This window comes from Marmota flaviventris, chromosome 3, assembly GCF_047511675.1.
Source record: "Marmota flaviventris isolate mMarFla1 chromosome 3, mMarFla1.hap1, whole genome shotgun sequence".
Lineage (NCBI taxonomy): Eukaryota > Metazoa > Chordata > Mammalia > Rodentia > Sciuridae > Marmota > Marmota flaviventris.
Genome location: NC_092500.1, coordinates 122,833,650 through 122,852,899, shown reverse-complemented (window position 1 = coordinate 122,852,899; position 19,250 = coordinate 122,833,650). Strand labels below are relative to the sequence as shown.

The following is a 19,250-nucleotide window of genomic DNA, read 5'->3' as shown; positions in this document are numbered from 1 at the left end:
GGATCCAACCCAGCGCCCCGCACATGCCAGGCGAGCGCACTACTGCTTGAGCCACATCCCCAGCCTATGTACATGCTTTTTAAAACCTTTGTTCTCAATTTTATTTTCCCTTCAGTTTACCAGGAAGAAACCAGAAGTAATACATTTGCTTAACATTTAATTTTTTAACAATAGGATCTTATTCACAATAATTCTTACTTGTTGATAGTCATGTGTTTGTTCACTGTGAAGTTTTGATCAAGCTGCATACTTAAGATACACTTCTAAAGCTTATTTTTAAAAGTCTTAGCCAATTTAATTCTGTGCCAGATTACCAGTGTCTTTCCTGCCTAATACCTAAAGGAAACCTGATGATTCCCGGGTACCCCTGACATGGGACTAAGGAAAAAGCAGCCTTCTTAGGAAGGCAACCCAGGAGTCCATACTTCCTGGGTAAGCCCACAACATAGCACACACCTGGGTCCCTAAGATCTCACCAAAACGTGGTAGCCCTGGATAACTACAGGGAAGGATCTACCCAATGAACAGACATAAGAATCCTGGTTTAAAGTTTTTTTTGCCTGCAAATCCCTTCTTTGTGACCCAATAGGTGATGGCTATCTGTTCTAATCCTCATTTTCTCCATAATTTTGGGGGGGCAATAGAAAGAAATAGGTGAGATCTAATCATCAGACATTTTGAACAGATTCACAAGGAACTGGATTTTTCTACCATTTTCTGTGAACTGTCCCTTGAAAAGCTATGATTGGGTGAGGTTCTTTCCCTCCTCTCCTCAGCCTCTGCAATCTCTTTTTCATGGGAAAGACAGGTAATTCCAATAAAGCTGTCATGGGGTAGGGAGCACACAAATGGAGGAATTTGTTAAAGTGACTGGTCTACTTGTTGTATCTTTCAGAACAGTCCAGAAAGGAGAGGGAGGTCATGCCACCTGGATGGTGATCACACTGCCACTGGCATGAGGAGGACCCAGCCTCTCACGTGGAACAGAGTGGGGAGTCTCTGAGCAGCTGAGCTGGGGAGGAGGTGTGGGACAGGTGGCGATAGTAGCTGTTGGAATGAAGGCTAAACAGCGTTGGTGGAAGTCAGAGATAAACTTCCATCCTCCTCCTCCACTTTCCACAGAACAAGCAGATGAGACGGGCTATTTCAAGGAGTTTCCAAGAATGGCATTTGATAGATATCACGATCTTCCAAGGGAAGCTGGGCACAAGGCATCAGTTTCTGCTCCGGTCCTCAGCCGTGGTGCCCTGACACGTGCACAGGACTCCACGTCCTGGGTCTTGCACGCTGAGATCACAGTAAACACACACACACTCACCTCCTTTCCTTCACCCTCTCCCACATTGCACAGCACTGGGGGTAGATGCCATTCCAGTTGTGAGAATTGGTGTCCCAAATTCAGACTCTGCAGGCTCACTGGACATCGGTCTGATCCCAGTTTCTGATGATGTACTGTAATTCCCACGTTTGCGTGGTACACTTCTGCAGCACAAGCATGTAGGCCCCAGAAGAGTGCTTCCTGATCTCCAGACACCGTTTGGTGTCCCTGTTTACGATGGCTCTTCCCTGGGTGGGAGGAGGGAGAGTCAAGGTGATAGCAATAGCACAGCATCCCCCTGGGGGCCTGCTCTCTGTGCTGTGGTCTGCCAGGGTCCCTGGATCCTTTGCAAGTTCCCCAGCGAGAATGAGAAGCAATGTGTGGAATTCAACCCCCCAGTGCTTTCTACATCAGCCCTGCAGCCAGCTAAGCCCACAGAGCTGAGTTCATAAGCACCATGGGCCTCCCTGGAGACTGAAGCAGGAGGCCAATGCTGACTGGCCTAACACCATGACATTTTGTTTTCAAATTTGTCCCTCTTTTCTGTCTCTCCAGACCTGAGCCCATGGAACTCCTCAGGCTCGCCCTTCCCTTGCCTTCCTCTCCCTCTTCAGCAGTGCTCCGTCAAGGACCTGGAGCAGAAGCCACATGGGAGGAACTCAATTTACCTTCTCCACCATTCTGGGTGGCAGCTTCCTGCCTCTTGTCATGGGGGCTTCAACAAAGTTCACTACTGGGAACACTGTGGGCATCAGTGCTCAATAGTCAGGATTGATTCCCTCATATACAAACCAGGTGGCCTTGGGCACCTAACCTCCCCAAGTCTCGATTTCTTCATCTGTAAAATAGGTTTTGAATAAATTTTAAAGTTTAAAATTTGTGTTAATATTGATTGAGCATCTGGTGCCTGACATATGAAAGATGCACAACGAATCTGAGACCATCTTGGCCCTGTCCCTTCTCATAGGGAAAGAGGAAGAAGGGTCCTCCTCCATGCTCCTGTGTTCTCCCTCTGATCTCCACCCCTTGCCCCACCTCTTTCTGAACTCTACATCTCAGCACTTGGCAATCTTGCCATCTGTCCAAGCTGAGCCTGCATCTGCTCCTAACCCTCTCACCCCCACGCCCCTCTCACCCCCATGCCCCTCTCCAATCTTTGCTAGAATCACTCCCTAGTCTGTGTTAGTTCCTGGGTCAGGGGCTTCTTCCTTTACTCACCACCTTCTGCTACCATCGTCAGAGTTCATGCATTCGATGAGAGGTCCATTGAGTCACCTGATCACACTGTCCCTCAGATACACCGTCACCAGGGCTTTTAACAGCAAGGGCTGCAGCTCTAAGATCTCCAAACCTCTGCCTCCCTGCTTCTCACCTCTCACAATCACAAACTACTTCCAACAACCCCTGGTCCCCCCAAACCATCTGACCTATACTCCCTGGGTGCCCCTCCACCCCCCATTCTCAGGGCATTCATCCAGTGTCGGCCACGCAGGGATCCTCTCCAGGTTCTGGAACTTCTCCACCACCCACCACTCCCTGCTCTCAGCCCCTGACCACAGAGGGCTTCTGGACAGAGTCCACCAACCTGGCTCAACAAGGCTTGGCTTGCCCCTCTGTGTCACTCTTCTAGGCCTCTACAGCACATTCTGTCCCTGGATCCCCACCCTGACACTTTCAGCAAATGTCCAGAAGATCACACTCCATTTATATCTTCACCTGAAAACCACCAGTGATCCACAGGATGCTGCCTCATGGATGATCTCAAAGGAGCTGCCTGTCCCTGTCTCGCCAGTCAGTAGCCTGTTTGTGCTCTGAATCAGCCACCCTTGATGCTAGCAAACATTCTTCCAGTCTAACACCCTTATTTTATTTCTCCCTCTCTGCACATTTATTTTCTACTAGCTTTAAAGATGTCATAATGTTAGAAGGAGGGGAGGATCACAAACTCAAAGCTCTCCTGCTTAACTAATATTTAGTGGTTTTGCCCCTTTTAAAAAATAAAAGTCATCAGACTAGAGTGAGACATGCATACCTATGTTTATAGCAGCACAATTCACAATAGCCAAACTATGGAACCAGCGTAGGTATCTACCAACGGATAAAGAAAATGTGGTATATACACACAATGGAGATTTATTCAGCCATTAAGAAGAATGAAATTTTGTCATTTGCAAGAAAATGAATAGAACTTGAGAACACCATGTTAAGCTAAATAAATGAAACTCAGAAAGCCAAGGGCCATATATTGTCTCTCCTATGTGGAAGATAGAGAGGAAAAAGGTACAAAAAACTTTGGGTGGGGGAGTCTCATGAAAAAGAGAGATCAGGAGTAGAGGAGAGGGACCACAGGGAAGGAAAGGGGAACTACTAGGGAGTGATATTGGCCAAATTCCATTGTTATATTGTGTGCATGTAGGAATACATAACAACAAGTCCCACCATTTCATACAACCATAATGCACCAATAAAAAACATGAAAAAAAAAAGAGAATCAAATACCTAAAAAAACAGGAAGTAACACACAGTGGTTGAGATTCTCTGCTTCAGTGCTGCACAATTACTATGCTGTGTAATCTTGGGGAAATGGTTTGACTTCTCTGTGCCATAGTTTCATCATGGTTCAGACAGAGCTGTTAAGTAACACTTCTCTTATAAAAGACCTTTGTCTTACAAGGACTAAATTAGATAATGTTTAACCCAATGCCTGGTTTATAACATACACTCAATAAGTCTTGGCTATTATACTGTGATGTTTTAAACAAACTCAGTGGCCTATTTTCTATTTTCTCTCGACTTCCATGTGACTTGGGCTCTGACAGCACTCCCTACAGCACCTGGCTTCTTTTAATTGTGTTCATCTGGATCTTATGCACTTTTGCTCTTGTGTTTATTTAGGAACAGTGCGGCCAGAATTTTTAACGGATTTCTGTTTTTGTTTCATTTTCACTTTTACAAAAGGAATATATGCTTATTTTAATGGAAAAATGATATTTTTAAAAATCAGAACCACTCATGATGGTATAACACTGTACTTATGGTTTTTATATACTTCTTTTAAATTAATATTATGTATATTTTCTCATTTCATCATTTTAAAATAACTTTTGGAATACCATTTGAATATATATATATGATATTCACTCTAGCAATGAGCAAAAATCCCTACTACTACTGGATATTTCATTTTTCCTGACATTTTGCTATGAAAATATCAGGATATATTCTACATTAATCATGGCCTTCAATCTATATTATTTCTTAAGATATTATCCTGAAAACTAATCAGTTCCTTTAAAAGGGTCATAGTTAGTTGTTGGTGTCAGAGCTCTTCCTATTGTGTTAGTCAACTTTCCATCACTATTGATAAAATACCCAAGGTAAACAACTCAACAGGAAGAAAGAATTTGGGCTCATGGTTTTAGAGACTTCAGTTTGCGATTGCTTGACTCTGTTGTTTCTGGGCCTGGGATGAGGAAAAAGATCACAGCAGGGAGCACATGGTGGAGAAACGATGCTCACCTTACAGTGGTCAGAAGGCCAAGAGAGAGGAAATTCCAGGGATAAGATATAGTCCCCAAGGTCATGCCCCAAGGACCCACTCCTTTCAACTAGGTTCCATTTCCTAAATTTCCATAATCTCCCAATAGCCCATCAAAGTATAACTTCATCAATGGCTTAATCTACTAATGTAATCAGAGCCCTCTTTATCTAATAACTTCCCAAAAGGCCTACCTCTGAACATTGATGCATTGGGAACCAAGACCTCAACATAAGCCTGGGGGGCCTTTCAGATTCAAATATAACACCTGTGTGCAGGCAAATTGCTATTGGAGCCTTTTTGGTTCACTCGCCCACCAGCAAGGTGTGAGCACCCACAGAGCTCTCTTTCTTAGTTGTTTCTGGAACCCTTAGGATGGGTGTTCTCCTCCTCCTCACTACCAACTCTAGAGATCCTCTTTGTGTCATGGGCTGTCACTTTGTCTTGACCTTCACCCAAATACCCACTGTTTCAACTGCATCACTACTGCTAATGCTAGACTCCTCCTATCAAAGTCCATGTGGCTGTAAACACCCCATCTCTGAATTAGGTCCCTTCTCAGTCACTGGCTTTGGCTCCCTTGTGCTTCACAGAGAGTATAACCTTCTCTGGTTGATTTAAAACACAGAATCATGACATTGGGAGAAAATAGAGGGATATCTAGTCTGATCACCCTCTCAATTCCAGAAAATATTTTTAGTGACTTTTTTTTTTCATGCTCAGGGTTTATTTTCAAGATTCCCACACATAAACAAGAAATAATACAGAGATTCTGCTTATCCTTTACTTTGGTAACTTTTTAGTAGAATGAATGTGTAAGTTGTGCTACAAAGTAAATAGAGCACAAGAGAGTCCCAACATTTAGCCAAATATTGTTTTCATATCTAAAAGGATTTTGATTCAGATATAAAATGGATAGGAAGGACTAGATAGGAATTGACTCAAGATGAACCAAAAATTTGATAATATACCAGGAACCACCTGATCACCTCCCTCTTAACTTTTGAATTGCTTGGCATAATGGTCATAAAAAGGGACCCAGCCTGGACATCGGAGCATCAGGCAGCCCATCCCTGGATGTGCTACAGAGCAGACCTCACACTCAGCCCAAATTTCCATTCTATCATCGGCCTCAGTCAGCTGAGAAGGCAACCTTCCAAATTTCTCTTAGGAAGACAACTTTTTAAATATTTGGGATGCATAATTATCTCTTTTGGATAAATAGTGAGGCTGATCTGGCTACAACACATCTGTCACCGCACTGACTCAACTGATCTTGCTGGATAAGCAGATGTCCCCTTCCTCCTCTTTTCCATGCCTAGTGCATTCCTCCTAGAGCTGCATGCTCTGTTGAAGAGGACACCCTTCCCCAATAGAGGAGGACTGCTCTTTGGTCAAGGATATATGAGTAGCTGCACTCCCCTGCTAGAACCTCCAAAGGAGCTCTTAGGAATAAATGGTATTTTTAATTCCTAGGAGATTTGGGATAAAGTATAGATACTAAGGGAATCAACAGGTAATATTTGCTAAAGATTCTATGTGTATTTGCTATTTTTAAGTACTTGTTATATTTATGGAAAATTAGCATCTTACAAATTAACCTTTTGATAGCAATTTTAAAATGTGAGCAAATTAAATTTCTGATTGCATGTTGAGATTTCACTGACTTTATAAGCACTTTGGAAAACATTTAAGAGACTCAGGTTCACTAAATATAAAGTCAGATAATCAAAGTCCTTAAGAAAGTAAATTTAATGTTTTAAATTAACTTTATCAATTTAATATATTATGTATTTTATGTATTTAAATTTATAAAATATAGTCTATAACAGTTAAATAAATTTATTAAATTGTAAAAAAAAATGCCCTATTAAAATAATTAAAACTTGCTAGGTTTAAAGCACTAAGATCATTAAAGACATCAAAAACTCACATTTAGCACACTAGGCTTACCAGATACTCAGATGTGCTGTGCTTGGTGACTACAATTGACAGAGAACTCAGCACTGTGTGAGGCAGGCTGTCCTGTTCAGGACAGCTAAGCTGCTGGGCCATCAAGAAGTACCCCCTTTGCCCACAAGAAGTCCAGTTTGGGACTATTGGGAGAAGGTAGAACCTTTAAGAGAAGAGTCTAGCAGAAGGTCTTTAGGTGATTGAGGATGTGCCTTCAAGGGGGACTGCAAGACCCCAGTCTCTTCCTCTTTCTCTTTTGCTTCTTGACTTATGATATAAGTGAGGTCTACTCTACCACATGCTCCCACCCTGATGCACTGCCTCACTACAGACCCAAATCAACTGGACCAATCAATCATGGACTGGAATCTTCAAAACTGTGACTCAGACTAAACCTCTCTTTATAGGTTGATTAGCTCAGGTACTTGATGTAAATGACAGAAAATTGACTAGCATGCTCCTTTTCCTTAGGAAAACAGCATCCACTTTTCACTAAGCTCAGCAATCCTAAGTTTGCCAATCTTTCACTTGTTCCACAACCACTTATTGAGAGCCTGAAATGTTCCAGATGTTATAACAGATGCTAGAGAGAAAACAACAAGCAAAATCCAGACCCTGCCCTCCAGTTCTCAGATGAGTGGTGAAAAGAAACAGGAGAGCAGGCAGGTCGAAGAGATAATGAGACAAGGGGGGCCTGAGAGCACAGAAGAACCCAGCCTATTCCTGCAAGGTCATGGAAGGCTTCCCAGAGAGAGGCCCTGTCTGAAGCCAGGGATGCACTCTGAGATTGTTCTGGTGAAGAGGTTGGAGGAGAGGGAATGACATCTGAAATGGGCCTAAGGTAGGGGGAGCATGCCTCTTGCTGCAGTGCCTGCAGTTCCATGTCATTGTAGCTTAGATGGAGGTGACAGAGACTGGGAAGGCATTACCTCTCCTCCTCCCTCTAATTGATATTGTTCAGGGAGACTGGAATGAAAAACCTCTCTGAAATCATAAGGAAATTTTTGCACATAGGTGCCTATACATTTAAACTGCATAGCTAGCAGCAAATCATCACAGAGGTTATTTGCCTTAAAAAGATAGGACTTGCCGAAATAGATTGTCCATGATTTTTAAAATGCAGCACCTGAAGTTTCTGCAGTACCAATCACAAACCATAACCTCCTTCCAACAGGACATCACAGACTAATGAAAGTGGCCAAAGAACACAAAAATTTTTTAAGCAGCCCCAACGTGGGGCAGGTTCACACGTAGACTGTGGTCAGCCGAGTCCTTCATGTCATTGACACATGAACTCTGCTAGATTCCCGCTATCCTGTTCTTGGCCATTTAATATTGAAGTGAAAGCCAGGACTTTTGCAGTAGTCCCTGTGGGATTTCAGCCTAGTCCTCTATACTTTGACGATCATTAAAAATAAAACTAATTGCAATGACTAATATTTATCAAAAACTCCTATGTGCCAGGCACCATGCCAAATGCTTCACAATCTTCTCTCATTTAATCCTCCCGATAGGCCCACAAAGTAAATACTATTATCTTGGTTTTATAGATGAGGAAACTGAGCATCAGAGATAGTCAGAAACTTGCTAAAGATGACTAAGCCAGGATTTGAGCCCAAACTCTATGAAGCTATGGCAGCTCCAGTACTTCTCCTCCTCATCCACCCCTGCCTTAGTCAAGAGACTCTGTGGTTCACACCTGATTCCCAGCTTCCAGTCTTTCCCTTACCTGCTGCCACAAAAATTAATCTAAAAATGTTATCAAATCAAGTCAAACCTCTCAAACTATATTAGTATCTACCTCCCCTTTAAAAGGCATATGACTCACCTGTTTAAAATCCCAATGTATGTGTAGTCCACTTTGGGCTGCCATAGAACATCGCTCCAAAGTAGGCTTTTCCCCATGGCCAGGATCTGTGAGGCAGCGGTCATCAGAGTTTGCCTCTGCAATCAGATTTCCCATGTAGAATTCCCCAGTTTGGTGGTAGTAGATATTCTGGAAGATAGCAAGGGACCTGCCATGGGCACACTCAGCAGGGAGGCCTCAGCTGTGTAGAGGCCCAAGAATGGCTCTCGTGCCCTGGCTGCTCCGGGATCATGAATTTCCTGGCCACATGGAGTAACTGCACCCTTCCTCCCCTATGACAGTAGATTCCAGGGAGAAGGCCAGCCTAGAGATGGGCACTTGGCCCACCCTCTTTCCTACAATGTCTCCAAAAGAATCATGGTGTGTGTGGATGAGGGAGCTGATCTTTGAAGAAAGCTTCTCCCAAAGCTTCTCAAGCTGAACTTGAGAAGCTGTCACTGTAAATCCCAGTATGAGCCTGTTATCGAGAAGCCTTTCAAATTTCTCATCTGATAATGCCTTGCTCAGTGAGCTTGGACAAATAGGTTATTTTCATGCCTCAGGTTTTTCATCTCCTAAGTGGGAATGATATCCACCAGGAATACCTCAAAACTTCCCTGTAATGGCAACATGCAAAGTAAGATGACAGATTTGAATATTTTCCATTTATAAAAAGTCCCCTGGCTGAACTTAGTGCCAACCCACTTCTATGCCACAGAGGAACTTCCATTCCACCTCTCTTTTCTTTAGCCCTCTGCTTCCTTCTTTGCAAGAGAAGAACAGGTGGCTTCACCCATCAAATTTCTGGGATGCACAGGAGAAAGGAAGATGGTGGAACAGTGGGAAGAGAGAAAAAAAGGGATTAGAGGCAATTGCCAATGAAAATATCCCCTGGAGAATGACCACAACAGAGCAAAGCCTTTCTACATGTCCCTGAAACTGAGCTGTCTTGCTGTGACCTTTTGAATGAACCAGAAAGTGCTTACTTAAAGACTAGAGATATAGTTCAGTGGTACAATGATTGCCTAGCATGCAAGAGGCCTTGGCTTGGGTTCCATCCCCAACAACAACAACAAAACCTACTTAAAAGTGTAGGTTTGAGTTTTACCCTTATCTGTCTTCCAGAATACTCTGCTCTTGTGTCCCCATCGTCTAACACCAAGTTTAAATCTGACAGAGGTTACCAGGAGCTGAGCCAAAACAGACTCACCCTGTCAGGCAGGGAAGACGATGGAAGTTACCTGTGGACTGAATTCATGGCAGGGATGCATGATGGGGGTATTGCCTGGCACAGGTCCTTGATCCAGGCAGACATTCTTATCCAATGAGTTTTTCATCTGAAGGGAAAAAAACATGAATGCAGTTTTGGAAAGACAATCCCAAAGCCTCCCAAGGACCTGCATTTTCCTTAAAACACCAAGAAGCCAACAGACAAAAGGAGCAGAAACTGGGATCCTGGCAGCCACGTGCTGAGCACTGGGAAACAAGCCAGAGCTTAGGTGAGGTGCAGCTATGCTGCCCGTGTTTTGGGAACATTGCCCCCTGCAGACCCTCACAGTAGACACCAAAGCACCCATCCTGCTACAGACATGAGTTGGCTAAGCAACCAACAGTGTCAGGCAAGGGCTGCAGTTTGCAAAAGGACTAGAGGCAGCAGAAGGAAAGAAACAGGGATTGGGGAATAGAGGAAAGGAAGTCTCTCAAGAGCAGAGCGCTGAGGAAGGCATGGGGCAGGAAGGGGACACAGGCAGGAAAACCCTTGGCCGGGTAACCATATGGTTTGGGTTTCACTGTCTTCCACAAACAAGCATTCAAAGTCTAAATCCATTTCACAGCACGTACTCTTCCATAGCCCACAATGTTGAGGGTCGGCTTCAGGAGTGGATAAACATTTTTCAGGTACCAGTCAAAAGGTTTACATTTCAATTTCTTCCGGAGTGCAATTCTGGAAGAAATGTCTCCATAATCAATTCCAGAGTTCTGAAATAAAACACCAAGATTTCTATGCTTTGGTTCACAAGAACTTCCTGATTCCACTAATAGGTATGGACCTTGCATGAAGGGACTAAGGATTTTCCTGGCAGCCTAGAGGTAACCTTGATATTTTATTTTCCAGGGAATGCAGAAAAGCAACCTTGGGGACCTCTACTGGTTTTCAAAGACATTTGCAAACTCGGCATGGAGCAGGAAGGGACACCACAGTTCATTTCTCATTATAGCAAGCCGAAGCAGACTGTTCCTGTTTGAGATGATATTCACATCAATAAGGTATAAAATATTCCTCACCATGGCAGAAAAGGCTTTTTAAAAGTTCTGACACCAAGATTTGGAGACTTTCTAAAAATGAATACTAACTAGAAAAAAAAAAAAAGCAAAAATGCAGAACCCATATGGGGTATCTGCCTTCTTTCCAGAATGTTCCTATGTGGTTCATTTCAAATCACCTTTGCAGAAGTTCATTTGTTTAGGGACAGTTCCTTTTATAGCTTGGCACAGTCACAGTAGGACTCTGTAGAGATAAAAGAGCTAAGGATATCCTGGAGGGTTCCTGTTTTCCCATCATACCTTGGCATATAGGGGCACCAGAAGAAATTTGTATGAACAATGAGCTAACTGTAGATTATTGGTATCTTGAGTTGTTAAAGGAATGATTTTCATGACTTTGAATCCTAAAGAAGGCTCGGGTTTCTCTGCCTATTTTTACTTTCTCCAGAAATAGTGCCCCCATAGTTTAACCTGACCCCCAACTCCACGTTGTCTTCAGACTTTTCCTCCTAGATCTGTTCCACAGTCTCCCAAACATCCTGACCCTCTGATTTCTGGAGGTTACTTTAGGATCCACTGTGATGGAAAGAGAGTCTTCCTCTTCTCTCTGTGCCAAACACAGCTAACCATGCTTCAACCCAGAGCCAGCACTTAGGGACAGAAGACAGCATATCACACCAACCTCAGGTGGCCAGGGCAAAAGATGCAGGCTCAGCCAAGGTTGTCCTCATGTATGTGCATCTAACAAGATAAAAGGAGCTCCTCTCACCACCCCATGTATCACTTGCTATGTTTATGTCCTCTTAACCAATATATGATATCCAATTTTACTCTGCTAGACTGCCCCAGTATAGAAGATGGATGTAGAACACAGAATCTAAAAGCCAGATTTTCTTGCTTTGAGTCATACGTGGTCTAATTACTGTCTGTTCCTGTGTTAAACAAGTTTCTTCCAATTCTCTGTGCCTTGGCTTCCTATTCTGTGAAACATATCCCATAGGTGGTTCTGATGGTTAATGGGTCAGTATATAAAACACTGTCTAGAACATGATATTGTCACACAAATGTTAAGTGTCACTATTATTATACCTTGGGGACTTACTCTAATTCTTTATGGTCACAACCGCATATTTGTTCTGTTCTTTCTCATTCTTCACTGCCACCACCACTTCCTGCTGCTAGCTTTCCCCCTGATGCTGTTCAGTCCATGACAAACCTGGAGAGGTATGTTCCAGGCCAGGTAGACCATCTGTTTGTATTCATCCATCCAGATTTCGGCCACTCGCAGAGCATTGCGCTTCAAGAAAATGCTTAGATCCATCGCATAGGGCTTGTGGTATCTCTCTAGATGCGCCACCCGGGAGCAGGGTAAGATCTCAATCTTCCCTCCACACTGCCACACCTGCAAGAGAAGGAACAATCTCCTGCATAGAATGGGCCCTGCGGTCAATGATTGCATGACTTGATGACTCACAAGAAGGCCCCATTTGGGGACCATTTTTTAATGACTCTAAGTTTGGTCTTCCTACCCCAGACTTTTTATTCAAATCGTCCATTCTTAGAGTCTACCAGACTGCTCCCCCTCGGTTGTCAAACAGTCCTTGAACTGAACTCCTACTTCCTTCACAAAGTCCTCCCTGAAAGGACAAAAGAGGCTGCCTCTGCTCCCTTATCACCAAGGAAAGTGGCCAAGTCCTGAGAGGCACCATGCCCTCTCACTAGACTTAATTTCCCATGACCCTTCTCTGTCTCAAGCCAGACACAGGGCAATAGGCAGACAGAAGCTGAGGTGGCTTCTATGATTCTTCCTCTTGGTGCTCACCTTTTACCTAATCCCCTCCCCTTGAGTGTGGCCTCCCTCCTTTTTCTTTCTTTCTTCCTTCCTTCCTTTTTTATTTTTTATTTTTACTTATTTATATACTATACCAGGAATTGAATTCCGGGAGCCACATTGAATTCACTGAGCCACATCCCCAGCTCTTTTTTTTTTTTTTTTTTTTTAATTTTGAGACAGGTTCTCACTAAGTTGCTTAGGGCTTCACTAACTTGCTGAGCCTGGCTTTGAACTTGAGATCCCCCTGCCTCAGCCTCCTGAGCTGCTAGGATTATAAGCATGCACCACCACACCCAGCCTTTTTCTGTTTGATAGAACATGGTAGGGGTTACAGGATGTAATTGATTATGTGTATTTGATTACATGACTTAAGACTGTAGCACCCATCTTGTTAGGATATGCTCTCTTTTTCATTGACTTTGAAGAAGCAAGCTGCCATTTTTTGAGCTATCATGTGGGAAGATACAGTTAACAAGAAACTAAGGGTGGCTTCCAACTGGTAGCCAGTGTGAACTCTGAATGCTTCCTTAGTCTGTAAGACTTTAGGAAACCAGATGGAATCATAATCATGTGAGCTTGGAAGCAGATCCTTCTCTAGCCAAGTTTATATGAGAACCCAATCCTGACGCATACCTTGAATGCATTCTTGAAAAGGGCCCAGCTAAGCTGTACCTACAAACCTGATTCCTAGAAATTGTGAGGAAAAGAATGCATCTTGCTTAAGACCCTAGATTTGTGATAACCAATTCAGGTACTTCTTGACCAAAAGCTACCATGATGTATGCTCCAGTTCTAAATGTTTTTCTTTACTACCCAGATGAGTACAAACATGCTTATCAGAACATGCATTCTAATATTTAACTCAGAAAATATGATTTTCATTCCCATGGATAATAGAACTACCTACTCATATTGGATTGGTATCAGGTCTCCAGAATCTCCTCTTCATAGTAGCCTAAGTGAGTTGCAGTTTCTGAGAGCTAATTAGCCCATCTGGTAGTGGTTAGCAACCTATTGTGGAGAGTGGTTAATGAGAATGGGAGCATAGTGACTGAGATCGGGGGTCTCTCATGACCTCATGGCTGTGGCGTGTCCGGTGCCTGGGAAAGTTTCTGTTCATGGGCATAGGATGCCTAGCTGCTATGGTAAAGCCCTGCCTGAGGATGCTCTATGAAGGAGTCTTATGAGCTTCAACCTTGATCTAAGGCACATAACTCCCAGGTATAGAGGAACTCTCATGCTAGACAATCACAATGTTTCTCCAGCTCTGCTACTCCTGAGACTTCTTGCTTAACAGTAACTTTAAACAATAGACCTCCTTGAGCGCTACACAAAGATCCTAACATTGCACATTGCAACTATGGAAAAGCTGCATAGATGTTTTAGTTCTATAACTTTTCTGAGTACAAAGAATAATGCTTGCATAGTCTTTAACCTGATAATAAAGCATATATAAATAAAGATTGCTGGTGTCACTCTTTAGATCTGCTTCTCCATCAGAGAGCAGCACTCCACCTGATCCCAGCTTTATCTTCAAAATCTGTGTGAGTCTTTTATTTTCTAATCCCCCATCGCCCCTCCCAGGGATGTGAATTTGGCCATGCAGGATGCCATGACCTACCACACTTGTGCCAAAGAAGACCCAGAGACAAGGCTGGGCACATTGGGCCCTGATGGTTTGATTAACTGACATTCCAAGAGTGTCCACCTGTAGGACATACAATCAATCAACAAGTACATGAAAAAATGCTCACCATCTCTAGCAGTCAGAGAAATGCAAATCAAAACCACCCTAAGATACCATCTCACTCCAGTAAGATTGGCAGCCATTATGAAGTCAAACAACAACAAGTGCTGGCGAGGATGTGGGGAAAAGGGTACTCTTCTACATTGCTGGTGGGACTGCAAATTGGTGCGGCCAATTTGGAAAGCAGTATGGAGATTCCTGGGAAAGCTGGGAATGGAACCACCATTTGACCCAGCTATTGCCCTTCTCGGACTATTCCCTGAAGACCTTAAAAGAGCGAACTACAGGGATACTACCACATCGATGTTCATAGCAGCACAATTCACAATAGTTAGACTGTGGAACCAACCCAGATGCCCTTCAATAGATGAATGGATAAAAAAAAATGTGGCATTTATACACAATGGAGTATTACGCAGGACTAAAAAATGACAAAATCATGGAATTTGCAGGGAAATGGATGGCACTAGAGCAGATTATGCTAAGTGAAACTAGCCAATCCCTAAAAAACAAATGCCAAATGTCTTCTTTGATAAAATGAGAGCAACTAAGAACAGAGCAGGGAGGAAGAGCAGGAGGAAAAGATTAACATTAAACAGAGACATGAGGTGGGAGGGAAAGGGAGAGAAAAGGGAAATTGCATGGAAATGGAAGGAGACCCTCATTGTTATACAAAATTACATATAAGAGGTTGTGAGGGGAATGGGAAAAAAAAACAAGGAGAGAAATGAATTACAGTAGATGGGGTAGAGAGAGAAGATGGGAGGGGAGGGGAGGGGAGGGGGGATAGTAGAGGATAGGAAAGGCAGCAGAATACAACAGACACTAGTATGGCAATATGTAAACCAGTGGATGTGTAACCGATGTGATTCTGCAATCTGTATACGGGGTAAAAATGGGAGTTCATAACCCACTTGAATCAAAGTGTGAAATATGATATGTCAAGAGCTTTGTAATGTTTTGAACAACCAACAATAAAAATTAAAAAAAAAGAAATATGCCTCAAAAATAAAAAAAAAAATTTAAAAAAGAGTGTCCACCTGAGGAGTCAGTTCCACTGTGAGACCTTCATTTCTTAAAATTCCTTTTTTTACTTCTTACTGCACAGATCCTCTTCCTAGCACCCCACACCCCAGGATAGTAAAGTGAAAAAAAAAAAGGCAGGCTTTGATGCCACACTGATTTGTGCTCAAATCCTGATTCTGGCACTGCACGCCTAGCAGCCAGGCACAAAACACCCATCCTCCATGAGCCTCGACTTACTCTTCTGCAAAAAGGGCACACCCACCCTTTGGGTTGTCAGGAGTCATCAACAACATAACAATTCCTTCACTACAGCAGCCTCCAAATTGCCCTGAAACACGTCTTTCCTCCATTATCCTCTTCATCAGTCCCCAAACTAATCATGTAGGGGTTCCATCCAGCTTGCTTTTCTTCCAGCCAAGTATTTAAAAATATAAATACAACTGTATTTCAATTTTCTAGTTGATGGAGGTTTCCAACCCACAGAAATTTAGGGGGAACCCTTAAATTCAAATTAAGGATTGCCATTTATGAAATAATGTTATTGAAATAATAATTATTTGAAATAATGTTATTTCAAATTTTACCGTCCCAATTTATTCTTACTTGCCAAACTTCATTCATATCTCTCTCTCGCTCTCTCGCTCTCACTCTATCCAACCCCACACACACAGACTTGAAGCTTCTGCTTATAATAATAATAGGTAGCCTCATGTCGCACACCATCCTAGTACTGTATTACTCTCACCATGCAGGTATTACTGTTAGCCTCATGTCAGTAACTTGCCCACACTTGCCAGTTAATATGACAGAACTGGATTCTGAACTCAGGCAATTCCCATGTTATTCTCTGGCACAGTGCCTGGAATATAGATTTTCAACCCATACCAGCTGTCCTTTTCTACCCATCATCTCCGTTTACACACACCCACGAGCACCTTCATGGCCATGGCCACTAGAGGTCAGGAAAAAGCACTTCATGAGCTCTAACATTCTCTAATAATCTGTGATTAGAGAAAGAACCTAACAAGTGCTTAGAAGAAAATGCTTAGCATCAATCAGGGAAATGCAAATCAAAACATAAGGAGACATCACCTCTCCTCACTTAGAATACTTATTATCAAAAAGACAAAGGATTTTTCTGACAGGAATCCAAAAAAGGGAAACTTTACCACACTTGGTAGGATGTAAATTAATAAAGTCCTTAAAGTTTTCTGAAAAAGTTAAAAATAGAACTACTATGTGATCCAACAATCCCACTACTGGGTGTATATCCACAGGAAATGAAATCATGATATCAGAGAACTACCTGCACTTCTGTGTTTATTGTAGCATTGTTCACAATAGCTAAGAAATGGAATTCACCAAGGTGTCCCTCATTGGATGAGTGAATGAAAGAAATGTGGTACATATACACAATGAAATACTATTCATCTATAAAGAAGGATGAAATCCTGTCAATTGTGGTAATATGAATGGACCTGGAGGACATGATTTTAAATAAAACAAGCAGGTACAGAAGGTCAATAGAAATTTGTGGGGGTGGAGGGGAGATTAACTGTTCGCAGAGGTAACACAGCTTACTCATGTGCAATCTTTAAAAAAGTCATTATCATAGAAGTTCAGAGTAGATTAGTGGTTACAGAAACTGAGTGGAGTAGGGGAGGAAATAGGGAGGTGTTGGTCAATGGGCCCACATTACTGCTGCACAGAAGCCTGAGGTCTGGTGTTCTGTGGCACACTAGGATGCACGTGGCTAAGAGTAAAGCATTACATATCCCAACAACTAGAAAGAGGATTTTGAATGTCCTCACCATAAATGATAAAAGTTTAAGATGACAGAGACTGGAAGATGGCAGAAGAGAGTGAGGCCACATGTCCTCACAACAGAGAAAGGAGGCAGCCAAGGAAAAGCAGAATTGAGAGGTATGACAAAATAAATGCTCTAAGACGCAGTTTTACAAAGTCTGAAACCCGGAGGGACTGGAAGATAGGTCACCAGAGTAGACAGAGTGCCCTAACCCCAAACCAGAAGCTGGGGGCGGTCAACAGAGAGAAAGGGGGGAGCAGAAAAATTCCTCAGCTCAGCCACTTAAAAGCATTTTGAAAGACAGATAAAATTTGAAGAGCCACCATAACAGAAGGGTCCTTAAAATAGCATTAATAGCATAAAACCAAATTGTGAAAAGCAATCAAGCCGAGGTCCACAGCCATCTCATGGAGCCCTCTGCCACAGTGGAGTCACTCCCTTAAATACGCACAGCATCTTCCCATGCCCAGACAGCTGCAAATTAAACCAGGAGGAAGTCCCCTGCACTGGGAACTCTTAAGAATCCAGCCAGAAAGAACTTCTAGAAGGATCACTACTGGAGGTAAATCTCTGAAGCCCTCTGTTCCTCTCGCTCCCTGTAAACAAGCAGACTGGATTGAGCTCCTGAAGCCCTGTGCCAGGGAAGTGCACCTAACCCTGTGTAGCCCCTGTGACTCAGACAAGGGTGGAAAGCTCTGCCCAGTACCCACTCCATCAACTCAGACAGAGTCAGCTACGAAGCAGCTTTGGTTCTAAACAGAGGAAAGCCAATTCACCAAGCGCCAACCACTGACACTTCGGGGAGGCACTGTGGGAAGCCTAAAGACAGTCTCTGGGATTGCAGGGCCCCACCAGAGGGAAGCTGCCTGAATATCAGTGACACTGAGATCAACAGAGTCTACACAGCAGAAAGGGGCTAATCCCAACATTACCTAGTACACAACCTGACCTGTGATCACAACTGGCAAGTGACAGGATGTTGTCTCCATACTTATGAGACTTTGCATCAGGCTTAGAAAACATCATTCACAATCTGGGACGGTCGGAACTAGAATATAAGTGAATCACCTGAGACTCTTCACTACAGTACCTCAGAGAGTGGTGTCAGCCAGGGAATACATCACACCACAGGACATCACCAAAAATGTACAACCAGAGTTCCTGTGCTCACAGACAGCCACCATGATTTTCACTACTTTAAGAGTATCACTGTTGAGATACAATCACAGGGACAATCCAAAGCCTGCATCCTTGAATCCTGCACACAATAGAAAAAAAACAAGCCACAACTCTGCACCCCCTGAATGGTCAGCTACAGGCCCTTGAGCTGACAAACTAGAAGCTCCAAGCAGAAGGTACATAGCAACTAGTGAATTGTCTCCTGTACCTCTGCGACTTAGGAGAGATCCACAGCCAAAGATTGATGAATATCTGCTAAATTTCCAAACCTCAATGAAATACAAACCAAGATTCAACAAGAATGTTCTTCACCTTGACGTGGTATACTACAAACAATTCTAATGTCAACTTGGCAAACCAAATACAAAAATACATTAAAATGATAGTGCACCATGATCAAGTGGGTTTCATTCCAAGCATGCAAGGTTGGTTCAACATATGGAAATAATAAATGTAGTTTACCACATAAAGAGACTTAAGTACAAGAATCACATGATTATCTCAATAGATGCATAAAAAGCATTTGACAAAGTGCAGCACTCATTTATGTTTAAAAATACTAGAAAAACTAGGGATTGAAGGAACTTACCTTAACATTGTAAAGGCTAGATATTACAAATTCAAGGCCAACATTATCCTAAATGGATAAAAACTGAAAGCATTTCCTCTAAAAAATAGGAACAAGACAAGGATTTCCACTTTTCACCAATACTATTCAACATAGTCCTTGAAACTCT

General features: G+C 42.9%; 1 protein-coding gene across 1 annotated transcript in view; it reads right to left on the bottom strand.

Annotated features, from left to right (window-relative positions):
• Positions 1 to 1,413: 1,413 nt before the first annotated feature.
• Galnt8 (polypeptide N-acetylgalactosaminyltransferase 8) overlaps positions 1,414 to 19,250 on the bottom strand; it is a 54,530-nt gene continuing 36,693 nt past the window's right edge. The window contains exons 7-11 of the mRNA XM_027951064.2: positions 12,137 to 12,322; positions 10,498 to 10,635; positions 9,897 to 9,992; positions 8,638 to 8,805; positions 1,414 to 1,566 (exon numbers count right to left, since the gene is read on the bottom strand). Of these exons, the coding sequence (XP_027806865.1) occupies positions 1,414 to 1,566; positions 8,638 to 8,805; positions 9,897 to 9,992; positions 10,498 to 10,635; positions 12,137 to 12,322 (741 nt within the window). The remainder of the gene's footprint in view (positions 1,567 to 8,637; positions 8,806 to 9,896; positions 9,993 to 10,497; positions 10,636 to 12,136; positions 12,323 to 19,250) is intronic.